Below are 27406 nucleotides of genomic sequence, written 5' to 3' on the forward strand. Positions count from 1 at the left end.
AACACCACTTGCTAGTGATGGACTGTCTTTTCTCCGCTGTATACTCTTGCCTTCTTTGTTGAATATTAATTGACCATAGGTGAGTGGTTTATCTCTGGGCTGTCTATTCTATTCCATTGATCCTTGTCTGTTTTTGTGCCAATATCATGCTGTTTTGATTACTGTAGCTTTGTAGTATTGTCTGAAGTCTGGGAAGGTTATGCCTCCAGTTTTGTTCTTTTTCCTCAGTATTTCTTTGCCAACTCTGGGTCTTTTATGATTTCATATAAATTTTAGGACTATTTGTTCTAGTTCTGTGAAAAATGTCAAGGGTAATTTGATAGGGATTGCATTAAATGTGTAGATTGCTTTGGGTAGTATAGCCATTTTAACAATATTAATACTTCCAATCCAAGAGCATGAGATATCTTTCCATATCTTTGAATCATATTCAGTTTCCTTTATTAATATTCTATAGTTCTCAGCATATGTCTTTCATCTCCTTTGACCTAGACCGTTTTTATTTTTAAGATCATAATGTTCATTTTGGAAATTTATCCAAACACAGATAGTTATAAATAAAGAAACAGAAATTGCCTATAATCCAGAGATAACCATTATTAATATTTTGGTTATTTAAAGTAGAATTCTTTGCTATGCTGATATCCATCACTATCCTCTCACCGTAAGTTTTTTCTTCATGAGCGCATTATCATATTTATTTACTACTTTATTTTCTATCTTCTTTACTATGTTTAGCCCACTGCTGCAAACCCCAGGCCCTATAATAATGACTGGCACACGGGAGGTGCTCAGTAAGTTTCTGTTGAATAAATGAGTCTCTTTTTATATATAGAACAGAGCTGAGGTCATACTTTACATACAGTTCTAAATTTTTATTCATTTAGCATTATATTTCATCATGCCACTGACTAGTTTAAAACCCTTCAGTGAAGGGTTTAAAACCCTCATTACCCTTAGAACAAAGCCTAAAATCCTTACTATATCCTGCAAGATGTTGGTCTTTGGAAAGACACACAATCCTTATCTTTGGAGCTACAGCAGCTCAAATCCTCAGAATCCACATGGCCCAGCTCCAGGCTTTCCTCCCCGTTTTCTCCCTTCCAGCCATGCTGGGCTCCTTATAATTTCCACCAACACACCATACCCTCTCTTGTCTTGGGGCATATTCGTTTTCTAGTGCTGCTGTAACAAAATTGCACTGGGTGGCTTAACAACAGACATTATTTTCTCACAATTCTGGGGGCTAGAAGTCCGAGACCAAGGTGTCGGTAGGGTTCATTTCTTCCAAGGCCTTTCTTCTTGGCTTATAGATGGCTGTTTTCTTCATGTCTTCACGTGGTCTTTCCTCATGCGTATCTGTGTCCCAATCTCCCCACCTTATGAGGACACCAGACACTCTAATTACCTCATTTAACCTTAAGTACCTCCTTAAAGATCCTGTGTACAAATACAGTCACAGACTGACGTATTTGGGATTAGAACTTCAACATAAGATTTTGGGGCACACGATTCAACCCATAACACAAGGCTTTGAACTAGTTGTTCCTTCTGTCTCTCCTCTTGAGATCTCAGCTTAAATTTCACTTTTCAGACAACTTTTCCATGACAGCAACCAGACTAGGTCCCCACTTTATATGCTCCCATAGTATCAGTATCATCCCCTTTTAAAACCCTCATCACGTTTGTAATTACTTGTTCCATGTCTGCCTTTTGGATTTGACTGTAAAATACATGAGAACAAGACTTGGAACTGTGTTGAACATCACCTTCTTCCCAGAGCTTAGTTCAGTGCATGGTGAATAGGAAGGGCAATAAATCTTTGCTCAATTAATCCAAACTGAAGAGCATGCTCTTAGATATTAAAAACTTTTTATAAACATTGTTTTAATGAATGCACATTATTTTTATTGATGGGCCCTACTGTTCTTAATATTTACCCCATAGACATCTATATTATATCCAAATTTTTTCTCTTATTCACAATATTAGGATGGAAATCTGTATCTGTCCCTCTATTTCCTTAGATTCCTAGTAATAGATAAACTGAGTTAAAAGGAAATAAACCATTTTAAGGCTTTAATGTATACTGCTGAATTGATTTCTAAAAAGATTGAACAAACTTAATACTTCTGTTAGCAGTAAAAATAAAACAAAAATAAGCACAAACTGATGAAAAGTACATGGAAAAGAGCTTGTTATATAAAATTTTGGTGAATATTTTATTGCCCAGTTTCTTGGAAAGGAATGTAAATCTGTGTTTTGTAGGTTTGGGGGAGAATTAGATTTCTGGATCTTGAATGAGGCACTCCTGTGTATGTATGGTGTCCGATATTTATTTTCACTACTCCCAGTGATGGAGATAATTTAACAACGCTCCCTTCAGGGTTAGAATACACATATGGGAGGGAGTAGTAAGGCGAGGGTGGGTGGGAATTCCTTCACCTTTGTGTTCGAGTCTAGCAGCCTGATTCTTCTATTTTTCAGTATCTCTAGTTTGAGTCTGGGGGTTCCCACTCTCCAATTATCAAAGTAGAAAAAGTGGATGATTGTCCTACAATATGTGTAGGGAAATTTCCATCAAAATAAATGCAAATACAGTCATGTGGATTCAGTAGGTAGAGAAGTTGGTGGAAGTTGAGGTCATTCTCATCTGCATCTATTTTCTCAATGAAATATATGTGGTGAGGTCATCACGTGAGTGACGGTAGGAGCATAGGGTATTTGAAAAGAAAGGTGGTGTGAAACTGTAGTCTCAGAGTGGGAAAATAAGTAGCTAGAGAAATGTGGTTGGAATTGCGGGAAGTACTGAATCTCATTTGAGATTTGTGTTCATGACTTAAAGTCAGGCCAGTCAGCACTGGTGGTGTGATTTCATCCAGTTCCAACAGCTACTTAAGTTTAGGTGAAAATCAGTGAGTAGTTAGGTTTAATAAGATTTAAAGTTTTGCCAAGTTTGTTCAAAAGAGGAAGAGACATTAATGGTGGGTAAATTGGTAAGTGAGGTCATGGGGAGGGGTGATGGATTCTGAGAAACGGGAAGAATCAGTGGATTGGAGGTCCTGAAGAACTATCCAAGTGAGTGGCCAAGACTGAGTTGAAAGTAATGATTACAGACTGAGATCACAGGGCTTTAAAAATATTTACATATTTTATTAAATATTAATATTAATGTAATAAGACAATTGGGGCTGGAATTCTCTTAGCTTAAGACCTGAGGTAAGAAAGGACTAATGAACGGATTAGTCCTTCTAAAGGTAGCAGCTGTCTGGGACTGCCTTGAGAACTTCATCTACTCTACAGATGGAGGAAGCTGGATGGGAGAGTGGGGAAAGGGAGTTTAGGACAAGCTAGCTGGCAGTGTTTGTCAGATTGCCTCTCGACCCAAGGTCAATGGCTTTTCCCAGAAATTGGGAAAAGATAAAGTAGGGGGTTCCTGTGTAGGATGTGCCTCCAGTTGCTGCAAAACTCCAACACCAGCGTGGTGGTGGTGATGGTGGTGGGAGGGTAGCAGCCAGTCCCTTGGTGTTAAGTTCTTCTTCCTCTATTTAATGACTTTGGTTCTCTCCCTTAACCTGTGAGGACGGTTTTCAATCTTTTCATTTTAAGAAACCCCATCCTACTATTACAACCAAAGTATTTTTTCAATATTACCTGCTGCTGCTATTTCTTAAGACAGTACCACTTCTTAGACAGATGAGACTGAAACAAGGATAGAAATGCGCTCTAACACCATAGGAGTTCTAAAGTTATTTCTCCCACTATCATCTGGGATGATGAGTGCATTCTTTTATGGATTAAGAGAATCCCCAGGGTTCTATCAATCAATCAATCAGTGGCCTCCATTGACTACTTCACTGTAAAGGATGGATAGAAACTATAGACCTCCAGGCTTATTAGGGTAAGTTAAGAGCAAGGCTTTGAGAAGTATAAGCCTTCCTAGCAGGTAGATGCTGACACTTAACTAGTTTCAACCCTTAAATTACTTAGCTTCTCTTAGTAGATAGACCTCTTAAAGCTTGCTTTACCCAGAAAAGAGAAGCAACCTCCCCTTTGAAATCTTCCAAGAGATACTCCTGGATCCTTTAACTCTTCCTGAAGTAGCGGTGCTTTGTCCTAGAGGAATGGAGGCATGCTGAGACTGGAATTAATGCCCAGAGAACCTGAGAATGGATGCTAACATTTCTAAACTTCAATCCCAGGTGGGGAGAAAGTGGTCAGGTGGGAAGGTAGTGGCTGAGCAAAAGGTGAGCAGAAACTGAAATGGGGGTGGAAGGAGGGGTGAGAAGGACTGAGAAAGGAAGGAAGGGAGAAGATGGCATACCGGAAGGAGCATAGGCTCTGGAAATAAACCAGGGCTCCCTTTCCATTGCCCAGGCACAAAATGTTGGACTTCGCGTAAGATGCTTAGCACTTGTTCAACTCTCAGTTTGCTGATCTTTAAAGAAAACAATTAATTATCAATAAATAATAGTGATTAGTATCAGATCTTTCAAGACATCTGTATTCAGAAACCCTGGAACAGTACAGATGAAAAGCATAGTATCACAGTACCTGAAAGTGGCTGCTAAATGAAATGGTCTCACTGGAATTAACAGGAAAGGTCAGTATTACTCTTGATGACAATATTAAAAGGACAAATGATTGACTTTATTAAATATTAGTAAACTCAAAACATAAACACGTTACCAATATTGACACTGTGAATTACTAACTCCACTCTGAGGGTCCTAGTTGAGTTGTGGAACTGTTCAACATATGTCTGTGTGTCTATACTCTAAGCTGTTCCCCAAATTTACTCTCCTAGGGTAAAATGAAAATTAAAGGGAAGACAGACAGTGGTGAAAAAAATTTTAAGATATCAAAGTATAAAGATATGCAAAGTGATGCTAAAAATTAAAATTAAAACTAGACCAGCATATTTACATATTTTATTAATCTTTACAATCAGTCATTATAATCAAATACACAATTATATACAAGGATTATATACATTTTGCCCAGACTTTTACATCACAGTACATAGTTTCCCTTAGAAATATTGTATACATTTATCACCAAATAAAATCCAACAACAGTAGTGTTACAGCACCTGTTAGTACAGACATCTTTTTCATAAATTACATCATAAGAAAATATACGGCTGTAAATTGGGCTTTTAAAAATGTCTTTTATAAAATCTGAACATACAATATTTCATTCACAGAATGTTTTTTTTTTTTTTTTTCTATGTTCTGACTGAAGCCTTGTGCATAAAACGACCGGTTGGAATATTTATTAAATGCCCCCACCCCCGCCTCTACAATTATAAGCACTATTTGAATTACTGACGCTGAGCTTTCTTTATGATGAATTTGGCATGGAGTTTGGTGAGGGAACAAATGCTGGTTTTACTGTTATAAGGGCTGTGAGATGATGGTAATTTAAATTAATAAAATCTCAAGAGAGCATATTAGAGAAGTTAAAATCACAGAGTGCACAATTTTTTATTTTACCCTCTAACAAACACTGTGAAGAAAAAGGGAAAAGTATAATGTTAAAAAAAAATTGTTCTGAAACAATTGTATTCTTGTTGGAAGCCTATTAAAAGTTAAAAAGAAAAAAGAAAACCTACCCAACAAAATATCCCATCCCAAACATATCTGGTAAATTACAATTCTTTCACATCTAAAACTTTATGGGAAAAGCACTGCAAATTAGGGTATATCATTTTAATGGACCTTCCTAAGCAGAAAAAACTATAACTATTTTTAGTAGGTAAACAAGTGAAGTTTTAAAACTTGAAAATACCTGAATTAAATACTTTCTCTAATATCTAACTTTTAACTTTCAGATAAAATCCTTACTTGATTCCAGGTTTGTAAACATTGTATAAATCCTTCTTAGTCAATCAATTTTATGGCTGTGGTGATCACTTCAGCTCTATCTCTATGCAGTCAACAGCTAACTGAGGTAGACCAGATGTTTCTAAAATTCAGGGTTACATAGAATCCCCTGAATCTTTAGGAAGTAAATTAAATGCTATAAAGATTTTAAAACAAAACATTTTAAAAAATGCCTAATGATGTTGAAATTTTTTAATGAAATAAAAAACAACTTTGTGGCAGTATGTCAATTAAGAATGGAGAGTCAATGACAATGTTGGAGTTTTGAAGCTGAACACTATACCTTCTTTTCCTAGCTAGGGAAAAATCACGTATAATTCCTTCTGGGTATTAAGTATAATTTGTTAAATTTTTTTCCTTTTGTTTCTTTTTTTTAAGGATTCATTTTTCTAAACAAGCCAGCAATTTGCTTCTAAACCACAATGAATGGCAACAACTCCCCCTAATGGCCAAAGAAAGGGTAAGTGGCAGTAAGCTGGCTTTTCCTTGTATGCCACAAGATCTCTGCTGGAAATAAAATTATGTTGCTTTGATAACTTAGACAATTTAGATTTAGACAACAATGGCTCTGAGATACAAAAAGAAAATCAAATCAATGTATATAAGGCTTCTGTAATCCAAGTCTTAAAGGAACATCTGCTCCTTTTCTCCAAGCCCCAGTCCTATAAATCAAGGCAAGTCAAGTAATTAAGCTTCAGCTATTTTGGCAGCTTTGCAACTAAGATGAACAAAGCACTATGTCTATCCTTCTGTATACTATATGTATTATAGTTCTATCTTCTTACACCAAATTTCACATGCAGAGAGACTAAAAAATATCCTTTTTGGTGTCAGGTTTAATTAAGGGCCAATAAAGGTCTTGTATACTACTCTTTTTTTCCCCCCTCAAAGTGAATTCTCTATTAGATTTATTACTCACTGACCCAATTAAATTTAGCTGGAATTTTTGAAAGCAGCTATTTATCCCCTTATAAAATAACAGTTTACCTGGGATCTAAGACATACTGTACATGAATATACATAACTACAATACAGCACTGCTGTTCTTTTAACAGCTCCATATACAGTTTAAGTTCATCAGTACCTCAAAAACTGTGTTTTAAGAAAAAGGGTTGTTATATAATGTCATGGTACAGAAAAAAGAAATTAAGTCTCAAATATTCCTTTAGAACTGAGTCAGGTAAGTTTAAAAAAATAAATAAAATGAGTAAAGCCATGATTTCAATTACAGGGCTGTCTACAGATATCAACAACAAAGTTTTTAAAACTTAAATGTGGCCAGCAGCAGACTGCCCCCCCCCCCCCCCCCCCACACACACACACACACTCACACAAAGGAAAAAAAATTCTCAGTAAGCTATATGGCTACATGTTAGTTGCTACTGTGTTTTTTACACAGGTTACCATAGACTAATTTTCAAGTCCATATCAGAAGGAATATTTGTTTAAAAAAAAAAGCAAACTTAAAAACCATGATTCAACAGAAAATGTGACAGACTCCTTAGGTGCAACTTTAGAAACTAGTTTCAAAGGAGGAAAAATAGTAGTTACTCCAGAATTTTTAGATCGTAGACTACCACAGTTTTATCATGGCTCCCTAAGATAGAAAAATGGAACAAAATGTATTCAGCTATTGGCAACATAGGCCTTGTGGCTCAAAATGCATTCTAAACATGGGATGGAGTAAGGCTGATGGCTAGAGGTAATCACCTCCAACGAAATGAACTGGAAAAGATTTATAATTTACCCTACAAAGATATAACTTTAAGTTCCATTTCAGAGTAGTCACAGCTTTCCTTACGGAAGGCCCCATGGCAAGTTCATATTGCAACATTATAGTTTCTCCCTTGCTCCATTTTTCAAAAGTATTAAGTAACCAATTTCCACGATATATGACCTTTTACCTGGTCCCAATGATTAGTCTTTATGCAGAGAACTCACTGAGAAAGTACACTGGCTTCACCTTTGGTTTAAATGAAAAGGATGGATACTGTTAAAGAGGGGGAAAAAAATCAAGTCATCTTGATCATGTTACACAATGAAGCAAGTGAAAATGATGAGCAAAGACTGTTTTCACCATGAATGTATTTGCTTCATAACCACTTAGGTCACTTTTGAGTGTTTCTGTGAAGGCAGCATAACCAGAATGCCCAAAATACTCCTATGTGTTTTCCCCAAAGGGCCTCTAACCCCAAAACCAAGAAAACCGAGAGCTTCCTTCAATTAGAAAGCTGTACAAATTTGTATTCCCCACCTCACAGTTAACTGAATTTGTTTCTTATCTACCATCTAGAGAGTGCAGAAATCTGGTTCCTAGAAATGCCCAATAATCTTTTCCTGGCCTGAGATGCAGCAGGGTGGTGCAATGCTATCACCTGAGGGGGAAACTGTGAGTTTGCATTTTTGATGGGACAGTTATAAACAAGGTCAGTTCTAACACAGCATGTTCCAGATTCCTATGATAACTAACTCTCCCAGTCAGAACGTGGTTGTTCATCACCATACTTAGAGCCTCCCATGAGAGAGCCTGCTTAGTATCAGGGTATCTATTATCCACAGTTTACCTTTTCTTTTGAAATACCTACCACCAGGTAGACTTTAGTGAGTCAGAGCTCATCCTTCTCCATCATTTCAAATGCTTCTATATCTTCATTCCAGTCTGCTAATATGGAGTCTATAGGTTGGACCTTTTTACCCCAGCTAACATTAGGATTGGAATCCTCCTCAGTTTCTGATTGTTCTTGAAGTTGGTTATCTAAATCTGTACATTCACCATCAAGACTTGTAGTCTCATGGTTTTCTGTGGGATTAGAATTCTGTTCAGAAGGAGAAATGCTTGCAGCATTGTCCGTATCTGCTGGAGACAAAGATTCTGGGTGAGAGTTTAGAGGACTTTCCTCAGGAGACTCCTGATCAACCAAATCAACCTCCTGAGAACTTGATGCAATCTGTTCAGCACTCTGATTCTGAGAATCATTTTCAGAGGATGGTTGTTCTTCATTTTCCATCTCAGGATCTGTATATGAAAGAAACAAACTTCATGCTACTTTCCCCACAAAACATGTACTATCACATTCTCAAAACCATACTGGTTTTGGTAATAAAACAAAAAAATAAAAGTTAAAGAAAATCATGTTAATGCAGAATGACTCTAATAACTAAAAAGACTGCCTTCAATGGGTATTAGTAAATGCCAAGAAATATACTAAACAATAATACTATTAAAATGCATATAAATTTGTATTATGTCTCAGATTTATTAAATAGCTAAATTCAGGAAAGCCTGCACATGAGAACACATTAAATAGAATACATTTTATTTATTTATTTATTTTAATTAATTATTTATTTTAAACATCTTTATTGGAGTATAATTGCTTTACGATGTTGTGTTACTTTCTGCTGTATAACAAAGTGAATCAGCTATACGTACACATATATCCCCATATCCCCTCCCTCTTGCATCTCCCTCCCACCCTCCTTATCCCACCCCTCCCGGTGGTCACAAAGCACCGGGCTGATCTCCCTGTGCTATGCAGCTGCTTCCCACCAGCTATGGATTTTACATTTGGTAGTGTATATATGTCAATGCTACTCTCTCACTTTGTCTCAGCTTACACTTCCCCCTCCCTGTGTCCTGAAGTCCATTCTCTACAACTGCGTCTTTATAAATAGAATACATTTTAAACAGCGCATGCCATTGCTGTACTTTAAGATAATATTCTTTGAAAAGTGAAATTCCCACTCAGTAAACCATGAAAATGCAGATAATACAAAACTTTGAATGATTCATGGATATCAATGTGATTGATCAAATACAATATTTTCATAAACACAAAACCAGATTATTTACAAAACTTCTATTTCATTATTGGAGATCTATGAATTCTAAGATATAATCATAAAATCCACTGGAAGGATGAAAAGCAGTTTAAACTTCTTGTAATGAATATATAATAAAACCACTAGAGGCATTTTATTTAGGGTTCCTACAAGAAAGTGCTTAAATATTAGCATCGACACCCACATGCTGCATTCTCCTCAGACTCTGCAGTCAGTTGGTAAAGATCTCCCGAGCGTCCACTGTGTGGCAGGCACTGTGTAAGGTGCTAGGGATAAAACGAGGTGAAAACAAACACCTGACCTGCCCTTCTGAATCTTATAGTCCAGCTGGGGAAAACAACGTTTAGGAATAATCACACAATAGAAAACCCCGTGACACAAGTCATGGTGTTAGGAAAGAGTAAGGAGATTTGAGGGCTTCCTTCAGAAAGTGATACTTAACTGTGATATAAAAGATAATCAGAGTTAATCAGTCAAAGAAGAAAGGGAAGATGGACTTATTATAAAACCAGAAAATCTGAAGGAAAATACAGGCATACAGGGAGGTAGAGGAGGGTGTGTATACATATACCCTGATTAGGTAGGATTACCTGACTAGGGAAGTTTAAGGTAGTTCTTAGGTGGGGTTTGTCAGGGGGAAGGAGGGCAAGGAGGAGGAGTCCCCACACATTCTCTCAGCTGTGGAAAGGGTACATTTTAATTTGACATCAAGGCAAACGATGGTGGGGCCCAAAGAAGAGAAAGCAGTGTCTGGTTGCTTAGAGCTCATTTATGCTAGGCTACCCTAAGTTTGAGGGAGAAGGGAAAGAAGAACGTTCAACTTCGTTTCTAGATTGCATTAATCTACTTTAGAAGAATAGGAAAAAGTGTAAAGCTATTTCTTCTAGTAATAAAGATTGTGATTTTGGCAAAAAATCACTCTAGGGTTAGATGTTATATATTATTTTGGAAATCTAGCTAATAGAATAGAATAAGAAAACAGAATAGTATAGGCTCCAATCAAGATGGCGGCGGCGAAGAACGTGGAACTCACCTCCTCCCACAAATACATCAAAAATACATCTACAAATGGAACAATTCTCACAGAACACCTACTGAACACTGGCAGAAGACCTCAAACACCTGAAAGGACAAGAAAGAGCTCTACGTAAACAGGTAGGACGAAGGGGGAAAAAAAAGAGGAAGTGTGACAGGACCTGTGCCCCTGGGAGGGAGCTGAAAAGAGGAAAGGTTCCTGCACCCTGGGAAGCCCCCTCAGATCGGCTGGGACAGAAAGGCAGCTTCAGAGGCGCAGAGGAGAGTACAACAACCAGTTTGTGGCAGGCAGGAGAGAGACCCGCACAGACCGTCGTACCGCTACCCTGCGCGCCCCAGCCCGAGCCGTGTGTCCGCTGGTACAGGCAGGGGCCGAGTACTGACACTCAGAGTTTAGAGGACAGACCTAGGGAGAGGACTGCTGTTGGCTGTGCAGAGAGAGCCTGAAGGGGCTGGAGTGTGGTATGGCTACAGCCGGGGGTGTCTGCGGAAGCCCAGGCCTGCCACAGAACTGACGAGCCATTGTTAAGTGGGGCACAAAGGGCAGGGTGCCATGGCAGCCCCTTTTTCCACACGCCAGCCTCCGCCTGCACGGACCCCGGGACACCGCACACCAGCCACCGCCTCAGGGGCTCCAGACTCACTAGATTCCGGCAACCCAGCTGCCGCCTCGGGCTCCCACCTGGGCAGGCTCAGGGGTCCCAGCCACCGCCTAGGCTGGCACCTGCACCAACCACCATCTCGGCAGGCCCCAGGAGCAGACACCAGTGAGCTGCCCACGCACAGAAGCAGGCCTGAAACCACAGCTGAGCCCCAGGGGCCACGTGACTTAGGAAGCAGGGCTGCAATCTCTCCCTGCAGCTGTGTGAGCCGTGTATTTACACCTCCACTGCCGGCTTTGTAAATTCAGCATCTGCAGGACATCCAAGTAGACAACAGGTGCTCCCATGCTGGGATGGGTCTGGCCTTAGCAGATGTGGGCTTTGCAGGCACGTGCACATGGGGGCTGGGCTGGGCCTGGGTTTGAGCTGCCTCCATAGCTCCCACAGCAGGTCCAGGTGTGCAACTACTACAGTCCTGGGACCCGGCTTTAGTGGATCTGTGCTGGTGGCCTTGTGAAAACAACACCTGAGGGACACCAGGGCTGACTGCCAGCATTCCCAAGGTTGAGACGGGGCTCAGGGCAGTATACTTTGTGAGCCCATACAATGGGTGACAGGTGACACAACAGAGCACACTCACTGGTGAACAGCTCTGGTAGAGGAATACTCAGTGGCTCCTCTCCCTGTAGGGACGCTCCAATCCCACCTACCGCACACTGCAGCTCAGAAACGGATCTGGGGGCTTCTACTCCAACAGCTAGGGAACAGACCCAGCCCCTGACAGGGCAGTAACAACCACAGGGCAAAAGAGGAGGCCCCAATCAGTATCCAGTGCAGGCTCTGGTCACCACAACACCAGTCACACCTCCTATCAAGCGGATAATGGCCAGGATACACTGAGGAAAGAGGCAACAGGCATCCACACTAAAAACAGCCCTCACACCAAAAAATATTAAACCCACACAGGCTATACAGGGATGCTCCCACATAAAAATAGCCCTCCAAGACCACATAGATAATTGTTTCTCCTAAACTCATAGAGCAAGAGAAGTATAAGTAAAATGAAGAAGCAGAGGAACCACTCCCAATTAAAAGATCAAGAGAATTCCCCTGAAAGAACAATGAAACAGACCTCTTCAGTCTAATAGACATCGAGTTCAAAAAGGAGATAATGAAAATACTGAAGGAGTTAAGAAGGACTATTGATAGAAATGCAGATTACTATTACCAGAAACTATAAAAAGGAACCAAGAAAAATTAGAGAACTCATTCACTGAGACAAAAGCTGAGCTAAAGGCAATGAATAGCAGAAAAAATAATGCAGAAGAATGAATAAGTGATCTGGAAGATAGAATAATGGAAATCAGCCAGTCAGAACAACAGAAAGCCACATGAAAAAAAAAATGAAAGCAATATAAGAATAAATAAAGCATGCCAATGTACACTTAGTAGGGATCCCAGAAGAGAGAGAAAACAGGATTGAAGATGTCTTTGAAGAAATTGTGGCTGAAAACTTCCCAAACCTAAAGAAGGGAACAGATATCCAGGTACAGGAAGCACAGAGGGTCCCAAACAAGATAAACCCAAACAGACCTACACCAAGACATATTATAATAAAAATGGCAAAAGTTAAAGAGAGGATTCTAAAGGCAGCAAGAGAAAAACAGAGTTAATTACAAGGGAACCCCCCATAAGGCTATATCAGTTGATTTCTCTACAGAAACGTTGCAGGTCAGAAGGGAGCGGCAAGATACATTCAAAGTCCTAAAAGGGAAAAATGTGAAATGTAGGATACTCTGTCCAGCAAGATTATCAAATTTAAAATCAGAGAGAGAAAGAATTTCCTGGACAAGCAAAAACTAAAGGAATACAGCAATATTAAACCTATCCTAAAGGAAACATTGAAAGGTCTTCTCTAAATAGAAAAAAGGTTAGAATCCTTAGGAAAAAAATCATAAATGGAAAGTAAATCATTTAAATAAGCCAGTACACAGATTTTTTAAAATCATAATTAAAAAAAAAATTTCTGTGAAAGCAAATATAACCACAATGAACAGCAAAAAGGATGAACGTGAAGATGTAAAAGAGGACGTCAAAATCATAAAATGTGGGGGAGGAGAGTAAGAAAATGTAGATTTTTTTTTTTCTAGAATGTGTTTGAGCCTACATGACTACCAGTCTAAAGCAAGCAGATATAGGAAGGGGAAATATACTTGAAAAACAGGGTAACCACAAATCAAAAACATACAACAGATTCACAAAAACCAAAACCAGATTTTATGAATCTATCACATACAATAGATTCATAAAACAAAAGAAACTCATCAGACCACAAAAGGAAAATCTGAAAGAAAAAGAAAGGGACAAAGAAGAAATATAAAATCAACAGGAAAACAAGGTTTAAAATGGTAATAAATACATATCTATCAATAATTACCTTAAATGTCAATGGACCAAATGCTCCAATCAAAAGAGACAGAGTGGCAGGTTAGATTAAAAAAAACAACGGCCTAAAATATGCTGCCTACAAGAGACCCACTTTAGAGCAAAGGACACACATAGATTGAAAATAAGGAGATGGAAAAAGATATTTCATGCAAACGGAAATGACAAGAAAGCAGGGGTCGCAATACTCTTTATCAGACAAAATAGACTTTAAAACAAAGGTTAATAAAGAAAGATGAAGAAGGACACTATATAATGATAAAATGATCAATACAAGGAGAGGATATTACACTCATCAACACATATGCACCCAAAATAGCACCCAAATACATAAAATAAACACTAACAGACATAAAGGGAGAAACTGATGGGAATACAATAATAGTAGGAAACTTTAGCACCCCACTCACATCAATGAACAGATCTTTGAGACAGAAAATCAATAAGGCAACAGAGATCCTAAATAATACAATAGAACAGTTAGACTTAATTGATATTTTCAGGACATTACACCCCAAAAAAGCAGAATACACATTCTTTTCAAGTGCACATGGAACATTCTCTAAGACTGACCACATACTAGGCCACAAAACAAGCCTCAGAAAATTTAAGAGTATAAAAATTATTTCAAGTATCTTTACTGACCACAACAGCATGAAACTAGAAAACAATCACAAGAAAAGAAATGAGAAAAAACAATTACATGGAGACTAAACCACATGCTACTACAAAACCAATGCGACAATGATGAAATAAAAAAAAAAATTAAAAAATAAATTGATGCATTTCCCCAGTGGTCCAGTGGTAAAGAATCTGCCTTCCAATGCAGGGGATGTGGGTTCAACTCCTGGTCAGGGAACTAAGATCCCAAATGCCGTAGGGCAACTAAGCTGGGTGCCACAACTACTGAGCCCACGGGCCTCAACTAGAGAGGCTGTGTGCCGCAACTACAGAGCCCACACACTCTGGAGCCTGAGTGTCATAACTACAGAGAGAAAACCCACACGCCACAACTAGAGAGAAGACCGCGTGCCACAACTAGAGAGAAGCCCGTTTGCTGAAATGAAGATCCCACGTGCCTCAACTAAGACCTGACACAGCCAAAAATAAAAAATAAAATAAATACTTTGAGGTAAATGACAATGAAAACACAACCAAACAAATAACATAGGATGTAGCAAAAGAAGCTCTTAGAGGGAAGTTCATAGTGATACAGGCCTTCTTTAAGAAACAAGAAAAGTCTCAAATAAACAACCTAACCCACCACCTAAAAGAATTAGAAAAAGAACAAACAAAACCTAAAGTCAACAGAAGGAAGGAGATAAGAAAGATCAGAGAGGAAATAAATAGAGATTAGAAAAAACAATAAAAAAATAATCAGGGAGGAATCAAGATGGCAGAGGAGTAGGACGTGGAGCTTACCTTCTGCCACAAATACATCAAAAACACATCTACAAGTGGAACGATTCACACAGAACATCTACTGAATGCTGGCAGAACTCAGACTTCCAAAAGGGCAAGAAAACCTCCACATAAACAGGTGGGATGAAAGAAAAAAGAAAAACAAAAAGAGAGAAAGGAATCACGACGGGACTTGTGCCCCAGGGAGGGAGCTGTGAAGAAGGAAACGTTCCCCCACCCTGGGAAGTCCCCTCACCAGTGGGGAGATCAGCCTGGACAGGGGGTGCTTCGGAGACTCAGAGGAGAGTGCAGCAACCAGTTTGCAGAAGGCAAAACGGACAGAGACGTGCACAGATGGTTGGTACCACCAGCCTACGTTCCCCAGCCTGAGATGCTCATCTGCTGGTACGGACAGGGGCTGGATGCTGAAGCTCTGGCTTTGGAGGTCAGACCCAGGGAGAGGACCAAGGGTTGGCTGCAGGGAGACAGCCTGAAGAGGCTGGAGTGTGGCAGCTGAGGATGCACTTGGAAGAGGTCTGGGCCTGACAGAGAGGCAAGGCACCATTGTTGGGGGGCACACGAGAGGTATGGGACTGCCATAGGAGCTTCTTTCCGTGCGTGTGGGCTCTCAGGCAACAGGACGCCACCTACACGAGCTCCAGGTGCAGGCACGAGCCACTGCCGCCACTGTGGGCTCCAGAGATGGGCATGGGCCATCGCCACAGCTAAAGAACCTGTGAGCAGGCACCAAGTGCTGCCCCAGCTGTCCCAGGAGTGTGCCAGCCACCTCCACCATTGGGAAACCTGCAAGCAGGCGCCATTCACTTTCCCTCCTGCCCTGGGATGTCGCCACTACTGGGAGACACAGCAGTGGGTGCGAAGCACTGACCCTGCTGTCCTGGGAGTGCATGGGCAGCTGCTGACACTAGGCGACCCAGGAGCAGGCGCCAGTTGCTGCCCCTGCTGTTCCAGGGGTGCGTGGGCCGCTGCCGCAGTTAGGGGACCCACGAGCAGACTGCAAGCACTTGCCCCCACTGTTCTGGGCACTCACAGCCCACTGCCACTGCTGGGAGTCCCGCAGGTGGGCATGAATTGCTGCCCCCGCCGTACAGGGAATGCACACAGGCCACCGCACCTAAACATCCCATATTAAGGGGATAACGGCCAGCACATGCTTAGGAAAGAAGCAGCAAGCATCCAAACTAAAAGCACCCCTTGATTCCGGACATGATGGTGGAGTAGAAGGACTTGAGCTCACCTCTTCTCATGAAAACACTAAAACCAAAACTAACTGCTGAACAACCATCAGCAAAAGACTGGAACCTACCAAAAAAGGTACATCCAAAGACAAAGAAGAAGCTACAATGAGATGGTAGGAGGAGCTTTTGCAATATAATCACATCTCATAGTCACCAGGTGGGCAACCCACAAAACTGGAAAATCATTATATGGCAGAGGTACTCCCGCAGCAGTAAGTTCTGAGCCCCTCATCAGGCTCCCCAGCCTGAGGGGCTGGCATTGGGAGGCGGAGCCCCCAGAGCATTTGGCTTTGAAGCCCGGCAGGACTTGAGTGCAGGAGCTCCACAGGACTGGAGGAAACAGAGATTCCACTCTTGAGGGTGTACACAAGATTTCATGTGCACTAGGACCCAGCATGAACGAGTGACTCCATAGGAGCCAGGGCTAGACCTACGTGAGGATCTTGGAGGGTCTACTGGGGAGGTGGGGGTTGGATGTGGCTCACTGTGGGGGCAAGGACACTGGTGGTGGAGGCTCCAGGGAATATTGATTGGCTGAGCTCTCCTGGAGGTCACCATTTTGGTACTGAGACATGGCCCCACCCAACAGCCTGCAGGCTCCAGTGGTGGAACGCCTAGGCCAAACAATCAGCAGGGGTGGAACACAGCTCCACCTATCAGCAGACAGGCTGCCTGAAATTGTACTGAGCTCACAGCCACCTCTACACACACCCCTTGACACGGCCCTGCCCACCAGAGGGACAAGACCCAGCTCCACCAACCAGTGGAGAGCCCAGTCCCTCCCACCAGGAAGCCTGCACAAGCCACTGGACCAACCTCACCCACCAGGGGACAGACACCAGAAGCAAGAGGAACTACAATCCTGCAGCCTGTGGAAAGGAGACCACAAACACAGTAAGTTAGACAAAATGAGACAGCAGAGAAATATGTTTTAGACTAAGGAACAAGATAAAAACCCAGAAGAACAACTAAGTGAATTAGAGATAGTCAATCTACCTGAAAAAGAATTCTGAGTAATGACAGTAAAGGTGGTCCAAGATCTCAGAAAAAGAATGGAGGCACAGACCAAGAAGATACAAGAAATGTTTAACAAAGACATTGAAGACTTAAAGAATACAGATGAATAATACAATAACTGAAATGAAAAAATACACTAGAAGGAAACAACAGCAGAATAAATGAGGCAGAAGAACGAGTAAGTGTGCTGGAAGACACAGCAGTGGAAATCACTGCCGTGGAACAGAATAAAGAAAAAAGAATGAAAAGAATTGACGACAGTCTAAGGGACCTCTGGGACAACATTAAACACACCAGCATTTGCATTATAGGGGTCCCAGAAGGAGAAGAGAGAGAGAAAGGGCCTGACAAAATATTTGAAGAGATAATAGCTGAAAAATTCCTTAACATGAGAAAGGAAACATTCACTCAACTCCAGGAAGTGCAGAGAGTCCCATACAAGATAAACCCAAGGAGGAACACGGCAAGACACATATTAATCAAACTGACAAAAAATAAAGACAAAGAAAATATTAAAAGGAACAAGGGAAAGCAACAAATAACATACAAGGAAATCCCCATAAGGTTATTAGCTGATTTTTCAGCAGAGACTCTGCAGGTCAGAAAAAAGGTGGCATGATATATATAAAGTGATGAAAGGAAAGAACCTACAACCAAGAATACTCTACCCATCAAGGCTCTCATTCAGATTTGATGGAGAAATCAAAAGCTTTACAGACAAGCAAAAGCTAAGAGAATTCAGCACCAAAAAACCAGCTCTACAACAAATCCTAAAGGAAGTTCTCTAGGTGGAAAAGAAAAGGCCTACAACTAGAAACAAGAAAATTACGAATGGGAAAGCTCACCAGTAAAGGCAAACATAAAGTAAGGGTAGGAAATCATCCACACAAAAATATGATATCAAAACCAGCAATCATGAGAAGAGAGTACAAATGCAGGACACTGGAAATGCATTTGAAATTAAGAGACCAGCAACTTTAAAAAGTCTTCTGTGTAGATAGATAGATAGATAGATAGATAGATAGATAGATATAGATATAGACTCCTATATCAAAACCTCATGAGAACCGCAAACCAAAAATCTACAATATATACACACACAAAAAAGAAAAAGCAACCCAAACATAACACTAAAGATAGTCATTAAATCGCAAGAGATACACACACAAAAAAGAAAAAGCAATCCAAACATAACACTAAAGATAGTCATCAAATCACAAGAGAAGAGAGCAGAAGAGTAAGGGAAGAAAACAGACCTACAAAAACAATTCCTAAACAATTAACAAAATGGCAATAAGAACATACATATCGATAATTACCTTAAATGTAAATGGATTAAATGCTCCAACCAAAAGACATAGACTGGCTGAAAGGATACAAAAACAAGACCCCTGTATATGCTGTCTACAAGAGACCCACTTCAGATCTAGAGACACATACAGACTGAAAGGGAGGGAATGGAAACAGATATTCACAAGTGGAAATCAAAAGAAAACTGGAGTAGCAATACTCATATCAGACAAAATAGACTTTAAAACAAAGACTATTACAAAAGACAAAGAAGGACACTACATAACAATCAAGGGATCAATCAAAGGAGAAGATATAACAATTGTAAATATATATGCACCCAACATAGGAGCACCTCAATACATAAGGCAAACGCTAACGGCCATAAAAGGAGAAATTGATAGTAACACAATAATAGTGGGGGCATTTAACACCCCACTTTCATCAACAGACAGGTCATCCAGACAGAAAATCAATACGGAAACACAGGCCTTATATGACACATTAGACCAAATAGACTTGACATTTACAGAACATTCCATCCAAAAGCAGCAGAGTACACTTTTTTCTCAAGTGCACATGGAAAATTTTCCAGACTAGATCACATCATGGGCCACAAATCAAGCCTCAGTAAATTTAAGAAAACTGAGATCATATCAAGCATCTTTTCAAACCGCAACACTATGAGATGAGAAATCAATTTCAAGAAAAAAACTAAAAAACACAAACACGTGGAGGCTTAGCAATATGTTACTAAACAACCAATGGATCACTGAAGAAATCAAAGAGGAAATCAAAGAATACCAAGAGAAATGACAATGAAAACATGACAATCCAAAACCTATGGGATGCAGCAAAAGCAGTTCTAAGAGGAAAGTTTATAGTAATCTTACCTCAGGAAACAAGAAAAATCTCCAAAAAGCAACCTAACCTTACACCTAAAGCAACTAGACAAAGAACAAACAAAACTAAAAGTTAGAAGGAAAGAAATCATAAATATCAGAGCAGAAATAAATGAAATGGAGATGAAGAAAACAAGAGAAGATCAATGAAACTAAAAGCTGGTTCCTTGAGAAGATAAACAAAATTGATAAACCATTAGCAAGACTCATCAAGAAAAGAAGGGAGAGGGCTGAAGTCAATAAAATTAGAAATGAAAAAGAAGTTACAATGGATACCACAGAAATACAAAGGATCGTAAGAGACTACTACAAGCAACTATATTCCAATAAAATGGACAACCTAGAAGAAACGGACTTCGTAGAAAGGTACAACCTTCCAAGACTGAACCAGGAAGAAACAGAAAATATGAACAGACCAATCACAAGTACTGAAATTGAAACTGTGATTAAAAAACTTTCAACAAACAGAAGTCCAGGACCAGATGGCTTCACAGGTGAATTCTATCAAGCATTTAGAAACTGAAACTCTTCCAAAAAATTCCAGAGAAAGGAACACTCCCAAACTCATTCTATGAGGCCACCATCACCCTGATACCAAAACCATATAAAGATACCACAAAGAAAGATTACAGGCCAATATCTCTGATATATATAGATGCAAAAATCCTCCGCAAAATACTAGCAAATTGAATCCAACAATACATTAAAAGGATCGGACACCATGTTCAAGTGGGATTTATCCCATGGATGCAAGGATTCTTCAACATATGCAAATCAATTATTGTGATATACCACATTAACAAACTAAAGAATAAAAACCATATGATCATCTCAATAGATGCAAGAAAAGCTTCTGACAAAATACGACACGCATTTATGATAAAAACTCTTCAGAAAGTGGGAATACAGGGAACCTACCTCAACGTAATAAAGGCCATATACGACAAACCCACACCTAACATCACTCTCAACAGTAAAAAGCTGAAAACATTTCCTCTAAGATCAGGAACAAGACAAGGATGTCCACTCTCACCACTTTTATTCAACATAGTTTTGGAAGTCCATAGTTTTGGCAATCAGAGAAGAAAAGAAATAAAAGGAATCCAAATTGGAAAAGAAGAAGTAAAACTGTCACTGTGTGCAGACGACATAATACTATACATAGAAAATCCTAAAGAGGCTACCAGAAAACTACTAGAGCTCATCAATAAATTCAGTAAAGTTGCAGGATACAAAATTAAAACATAGAAATCTCTTGCATTCCTATACACTAACTACAAAAGACCAGAAAGAGAAATCAAGGAAACAATCCCATTTATCATCACACCAAAAAGAATAAAATACCTAGGAATAAGCCTACCTAAGGAGGCAAAAGACCTGTCCCTCTGAAAACTATAAGATGTTGACCAAAGAAATCAAAGATGACTCAAACAAATGGAAAAATATACCATGTACTCGGATTGGAAAAATCAATATTGTCAAAATGAGTATACTTCCCAAAGCAATCTACAGATTCAATGCAATCCCTATCAAATTACCAGCGGCATTTTTCACAAAACTAGAACAAAAAAATTTTAAATCTGTATAGAAATACAAAAGACCCCAAATAGCCAAAGCAATCCTGAGAAGGAAAAATTGAGTTGGAGGATTCAGATTCCCTGACTTCAAACTATACTACAAAGATATAGTAATCAAAATTGTATGGTACTGGCACAAAAACAGAAATACAGATCAATGGAACAGGATAGAAAGCCCAGAAATATATCCACACACCTATGGTCAACTAATCTATGACAAAGGGGGCAAGAATATACAACAGAGAAAAGACAGTCTCTTAAATAAGTGGTGTTAGGAAAACTGGGCAACTACACGTAATAGAATGAAATAAGAACATTCTCTAACACTACACACAAAAATAAACTCAAAATGGATTAAAGATCTAAATGTAAAGCAGGATACTGTAAAACTCTTAGAGGAAAACACAGGCAGAACACTCTTTGACATAAATCGTAGCAATATCTTTTTGGATCCACCTCCTAGAGTAATGAAAATAAAAACAAAAATAAACAAATGGGACCTAATTTAACTTAAACACTTTTGCACAGCAAAGGAAACCATAAACAAAATGAAAAGACAACCCACAGAATGGGAGAAAATATTTGCAAATGATGCTACTGATAAGGGATTCATCGCCAAAATACACAAGCAGCTCGTGCAGCCCTATACCAAAAAACAAACAACCCAATCAAAAAATGGGCAGAAGATCTAAACAGACATTTCTCCAAAGAAGACATACAGATGGCCAATTGGCACATGAAAAGATGCTCAACATTGCTAATTATTAGTGAAATGCAAATCAAAACTACAATGAGGTGTCACCTTACACAGGTCAAAATGGCCATCACCAAAAAGTCTACAAACAATAAATGCTGGAGAGGGTGGGGAGAAAAGGGAACCCTCCTACACTACTGGTGGGAATGTAAATTGGTGCAGCCACTATGGAGAACAGTATGGAAGTTCCTTAAAAAACCAAAAATAGAACTACCATATGACCCAGCAATCCCACTCCTGGGCATATATCTGGTGAAAACCATAATTCGAAAAGATATATGCACCCCGGGGAGACCTTCAAGATGGCGGAAGAGTAAGACGTGGAGATCACCTTCCTCCCCACAAATACATCAGAAATACATCTACATGTGGAACAACCCCTACAGAACACCTACTGAATGCTGGCAGGAGACCTCAGACCTCCCAAAAGGCAAGAAACTCCCCACGTACCTGGGTAGGGCAAAAGAAAAAAGAAAAAACAGAGACAAAAGAATAGGGACGGGACCTGCACCAGTGGGAGGGAGCTGTGAAGGAGGAAAAGTTTCCACACACTAGGAAGCCCCTTCACTGGTGGAGACGGCGGGTGGCGGGGAAGGGTGGAAGCTTCAGAGCCACGGAGGAGAGTGCAGCAACAGGGGTGTAGAGGGCAAAGCAGAGAGAGAGAGATTCCCGAGGTGCTGACCAGCACTCACCAGCCCAAGAGGCTTGTCTGCTCAACCGCTGGGGCAGGTGGGGGCTGGGAGCTGAGGCTCTGGCTTCTGAGGTCAGATCCCAGGGACAGGACTGGGGTTGGCTGCGTGAACACGGCCTGAAGGGGGCTAGTGTGCCACAGCTAGCCGGGAGGGAGTATGGGAAAAAGTCTGCAACTGCCGAAGAGGTAAGAGACTTTTTCTTGCCTCTTTGTCTTGCGGTGCATGAGGAGAGGGGATTAAGAGCACCGCCTAAACGAGCTCCAGAGACAGGCGCAAGCCGTGGCTATCAGCAAGGACCCCAGAGATGGGCATGAGACACTAAGGCTGCTCCTGCAGCCACGAAGAAGCCTGTGTGCAAGCACAGGTCATTATCCACACCTCCCCTCCCAGGAGCCTGTGCAGCCCATCACTGCCAGGGTCCCCTGATCCAGGGACAACTTCCCTGGGAGAAAATACGGCGTGCCACAGGCTGGTGCAACATTATGCTGGCCTCTGCCGCCGCAGGCTCGCCCCGCATTCCGTACCCCTCCCTACCCCCCACCTGAGTGAGCCAGAGTCCCCTAATCAGCTGCTATTTTAACCCCATCCTGTCTGAGTGGGAACAGATGCCCTCAGGTGACCTACATGCAGAGGTGGGGCCAATCCAAAGCTGAACCCCAGGAGGTGTGGGAACAAAGAAGAGAAATGGAAATTTCTCCCAGCAGCCTCAGGAGTAGCGGATTAAACCTCCACAATCAACTTGATGTACCTGCATCTGTGGAATACCTGAATAGACAACGAATCATCCCAAATTGAGGAGGTGGACTTTGGGAGCAAGATATATTATGTTTTCCCCTTTTCCTGTTTTTGTGAGTGTGTATGTGTATGCTTCTGTGTGAGATTTTGTCTGTATAGCTTTGCTTTCACCATTTGTCCTAGGGTTCTGTCCGTCCTTTTTTTTTTTTTAACTTAAAAAAATTTTTTTGGGGGCTTCCCTGGTGGTGCAGTGGTTGAGAATCTGCCTGCTAATGCAGGGGACACGGGTTCGAGCCCTGGTCCGGGAAGATCCCACATGCCGCGGAGCAACTGGGCCCGTGAGCCACAACTGCTGAGCCTGCGCGTCTGGAGCCTGTGCTCCGCAACAAGAGAGGCCGATAGTGAGAGGCCCACGCACCGCGATGAAGAGTGGCCCCCGCTTGCCGCAGCTAGAGAAAGCCCTCGCACAGAAACGAAAAAACCCAACACAGTCAAAAATAAATAAATAAAAATTAAAAAAAAATTTTATTTTCTAATAATTATTCTTTATTTTTTATTTTAATAACTTTATTTTATTTTATCTTATTTTATGTTATCCTCTTCCTTTCTTTCTTTCTATTTTCTCTCCCTTTTATTCTGAGCCGTGTTGATGAAAGGCTCTTGGTGCTCCAGCCAGCAGTCAGTGCTGTGCCTCTGAGGTCGGAGAGCCAACTTCAGAACACTGGTCCACAAGAGACCTCCCAGCTCCACGTAATATCAAACAGCGAAAATCTCCCAGAGATCTCCATCTCAACGCTAAGACCCAGCTCCACTCAACGACCAGCAAGCTACAGTGCTGGACACCCTATGCCAAACAACTAGCAAGACAGGAACACAACCCCACCCACTAGCAGAAAGCCTGCCTAAAATCATAATAAGGTCACAGACACCCCAAAACACACCACCAGACGTGGAACTGCCCAGCAGAAAGACAAGATGCAGCCTCATCAACCAGAACACAGGCACTAGTCCCCTCCACCAGGAAGCCTACACAACCCACTGAACCAACCTTAGCCACTGGGGACAGATACCAAAAACAACGGGAACTACGAACCTGCAGCCTGTGAAAAGGAGACCCCCAACACAGTAAGATAAGCAAAATGAGAAGACAAAAAAACATACAGCAGGTGAAGGAGCAGGGTCAAAACACACCAGGCCTAACAAATGAAGAGGAAACAGGCAGTCTACCTGAAAAAGAATTCAGAGTAATGACAGTAAATATGATCCAAAATCTTGGAAACAGAATGGAGAAAATACAAGAAACATTTAACATGGACCTTGAAGAACTAAAGAGCAAACAATGATGAGCAACACAACAAATGAAATTCAAAATTCTCTAGAAGGGATCAATAGCAGAATAACTGAGGCAGAAGAACGGGTAAGTGACCTGGAAGACAGAATGATGGAAATAACTATTGCAGAGCAGAATAAGGAAAAAAGAACGAAAAGAATTGAAGACAGTTTCAGAGACCTCAGGGACAACATTATACACACCAACATTCAAATTATAGGGGTCCCAGAAGAAGAGAAAAAGAAAGGGACCGAGAAAATATTTGAAGAGATTATAGCTGAAAACTTCCCTAATATGGGAAAGGAAATAGTTAATCAAGTCCAGGAAGCACAGAGAGTCCCATACAGGATAAATCTAAGGAGAAACACACCAAGACACATATTAATCAAGCTATCAAAAATTAAATACAAAGAAAAACTATTAAAAGCAGCAAGGGAAAAACAACAAATAACATACAAGGGAATCCCCATAAGGTTAACAGCTGATCTTTCAGCAGAAACTCTGCAAGCCAGAAGGGAGTGGCAGAACATATTTAAAGTGATGAAAGGGAAGAAACTACAACCAAGATTACTCTACCCAGCAAGGATCTCATTCAGATTCGACGGAGAAATTAAAACCTTTACAGACAAGCAAAAGCTAAGAGAATTCAGCACCACCAAACCAACTTTACAACAAATGCTAGAAGAACTTCTCTAGGCAGGAAACACAAGAGAAGGAAAACACCTACAATAACAAACCCAAAACAATTAAGAAAATGGTAATAGGAACATATATATCGATAATTACCTTAAATGTAAATGGATTAAATGGTCCAACCAAAAGATACAGATTGGCTGAATGGATACAAAAACAAGACCCATATATATGCTGTCTACAAGAGACCCACTTCAGACGTAGAGACACATGCAGACTGAGAGTGAGGGGATGGAAAAAGATATTCCATGCAAATGGGAATCAAAAGAAAGCTGGAGTAGCAATTCTCATATCAGACAAAATAGACTTTAAAATAAAGACTATTACAAGAGACAAAGAAGGACACTATATAATGATCAAGGGATCAATCCAAGAAGAAGATATAACAATTGTAAATATTTATGCACCCAACATAGGAGCATCTCAACACATAAGGCAAATGCTAACAGCCATAAAAGGGGAAATCGACAGTAATAAAATCATAGTAGGGGACTTTAACACCCCACTTTCACTAATGGACATCATCCAAAAATGAAAGTAAATAAGGAAACACAAGCTTTAAGTGATACATTAAACAAGATGGACTTAATTGATATTTATAGGACATTCCATCCAAAAACAACAGAACACACTTTCTTCTCAAGTGCTCATGGAACACTCTCCAAGATAGATCATATCTTGGGTCACAAATCAAGCCTTGCTAAACTTAAGAAAATTGAAATTGTATCAAGTATCTTTTCCAACCACAACGCTATGAGATTAGAAATGAATTACAGGGGAAAAAAACGTAAAAAATACAAACACATGGAGGCTAAACAATACACTACTTAATAACCAAGAGATCACTGAAGAAATCAAAGAGGAAATCAGAAAATACCTAGAAACAAATGACAATGAAAACACGACGATCCAAAACCTATGGGATGCAGCAAAAGCAGTTCTAAGAGGGAAGAATATAGCAATACAATCCTACCTTAAGAAACAAGAAACATCTCAAATAAACAACCTAACCTTATACCCAAAGCAATTAGAGAAAGAAGAACAAAAAACCCCCAAAGTTAGCAGAAGGAAAGAAATCATAAAGATCAAATCAGAAATAAATGAAAAAGAAATGAAGGAAACAACAGCAAAGATCAATAAAACTATAAGCTGGTTCTTTAAGAAGATAAACAAAATTGATAAACCATTAGCCAGACTCATCAAGAAAAAAGGGGAGAAAACTCAAATCAATAGAATTAGAAATGAAAAAGGAGAAGTAACAACTGATGCTGCAGAAATACAAAGGATCACGACAGATTACTACAAGCAACTATATGCCAATAAAATGGATAACCTGGAAGAACTGGACAAATTCTTAGAAAAGCACAACCTTCTGAGACTGAACCAGGAATAAACAGAAAATATAAACAGACCAATGTGATTGGTCTGAACTGAACCATGATTCAATTTCAACTGAAATTGAAACTGTGATTAAAAACCTTCCAACAAACAAAAGTCCAGGACCAGATGGCTTCACAGGCGAATTCTATCAAACATTTAGAGAACAGCTAACACGTCTCCTTCTCAAACTCTTGCAAAATATAGCAGAGGGAGGAACACTCCCAAAATCATTCTACGAGACCACCATCACCGTGATACCAAAACCAGACAAAGACGTCACAAAGAAAGAAAAGTACCGGCCAATATCACTGATGAACATAGATGCAAAAATCCTCAACAAAATACCAGCAAACAGAATCCATCAGCACATTAAAAGGATCATACACCATGATCAAGTGGGGTTATCCCAGGAATGCAACGATTCTTCAATATACGCAAATCAATCAATGTGATACACCACATTAACAAACTGAAGAATAAAAACCATATGATCATCTCAAAAGATGCAGAAAAAGCTTTCAACAAAATTCAACACCCATTTAGGATAAAAACCCTCCAGAAACTAG

General features: G+C 40.2%; 1 protein-coding gene across 3 annotated transcripts in view; it reads right to left on the reverse strand.

Moving 5' to 3' along the window:
* Positions 1–7183: 7183 nt before the first annotated feature.
* EDEM3 (ER degradation enhancing alpha-mannosidase like protein 3) overlaps positions 7184–27406 on the reverse strand; it is an 83508-nt gene continuing 63285 nt past the window's right edge. For all 3 annotated transcript variants that reach the window (XM_059937770.1, XM_059937765.1, XM_059937780.1), the window contains one exon: positions 7184–8901. In XM_059937770.1, the coding sequence (XP_059793753.1) occupies positions 8492–8901 (410 nt within the window). In that variant the 3' untranslated portion in view covers positions 7184–8491. The remainder of the gene's footprint in view (positions 8902–27406) is intronic.

This window comes from Balaenoptera ricei, chromosome 1 (genome assembly GCF_028023285.1).
Source record: "Balaenoptera ricei isolate mBalRic1 chromosome 1, mBalRic1.hap2, whole genome shotgun sequence".
Lineage (NCBI taxonomy): Eukaryota > Metazoa > Chordata > Mammalia > Artiodactyla > Balaenopteridae > Balaenoptera > Balaenoptera ricei.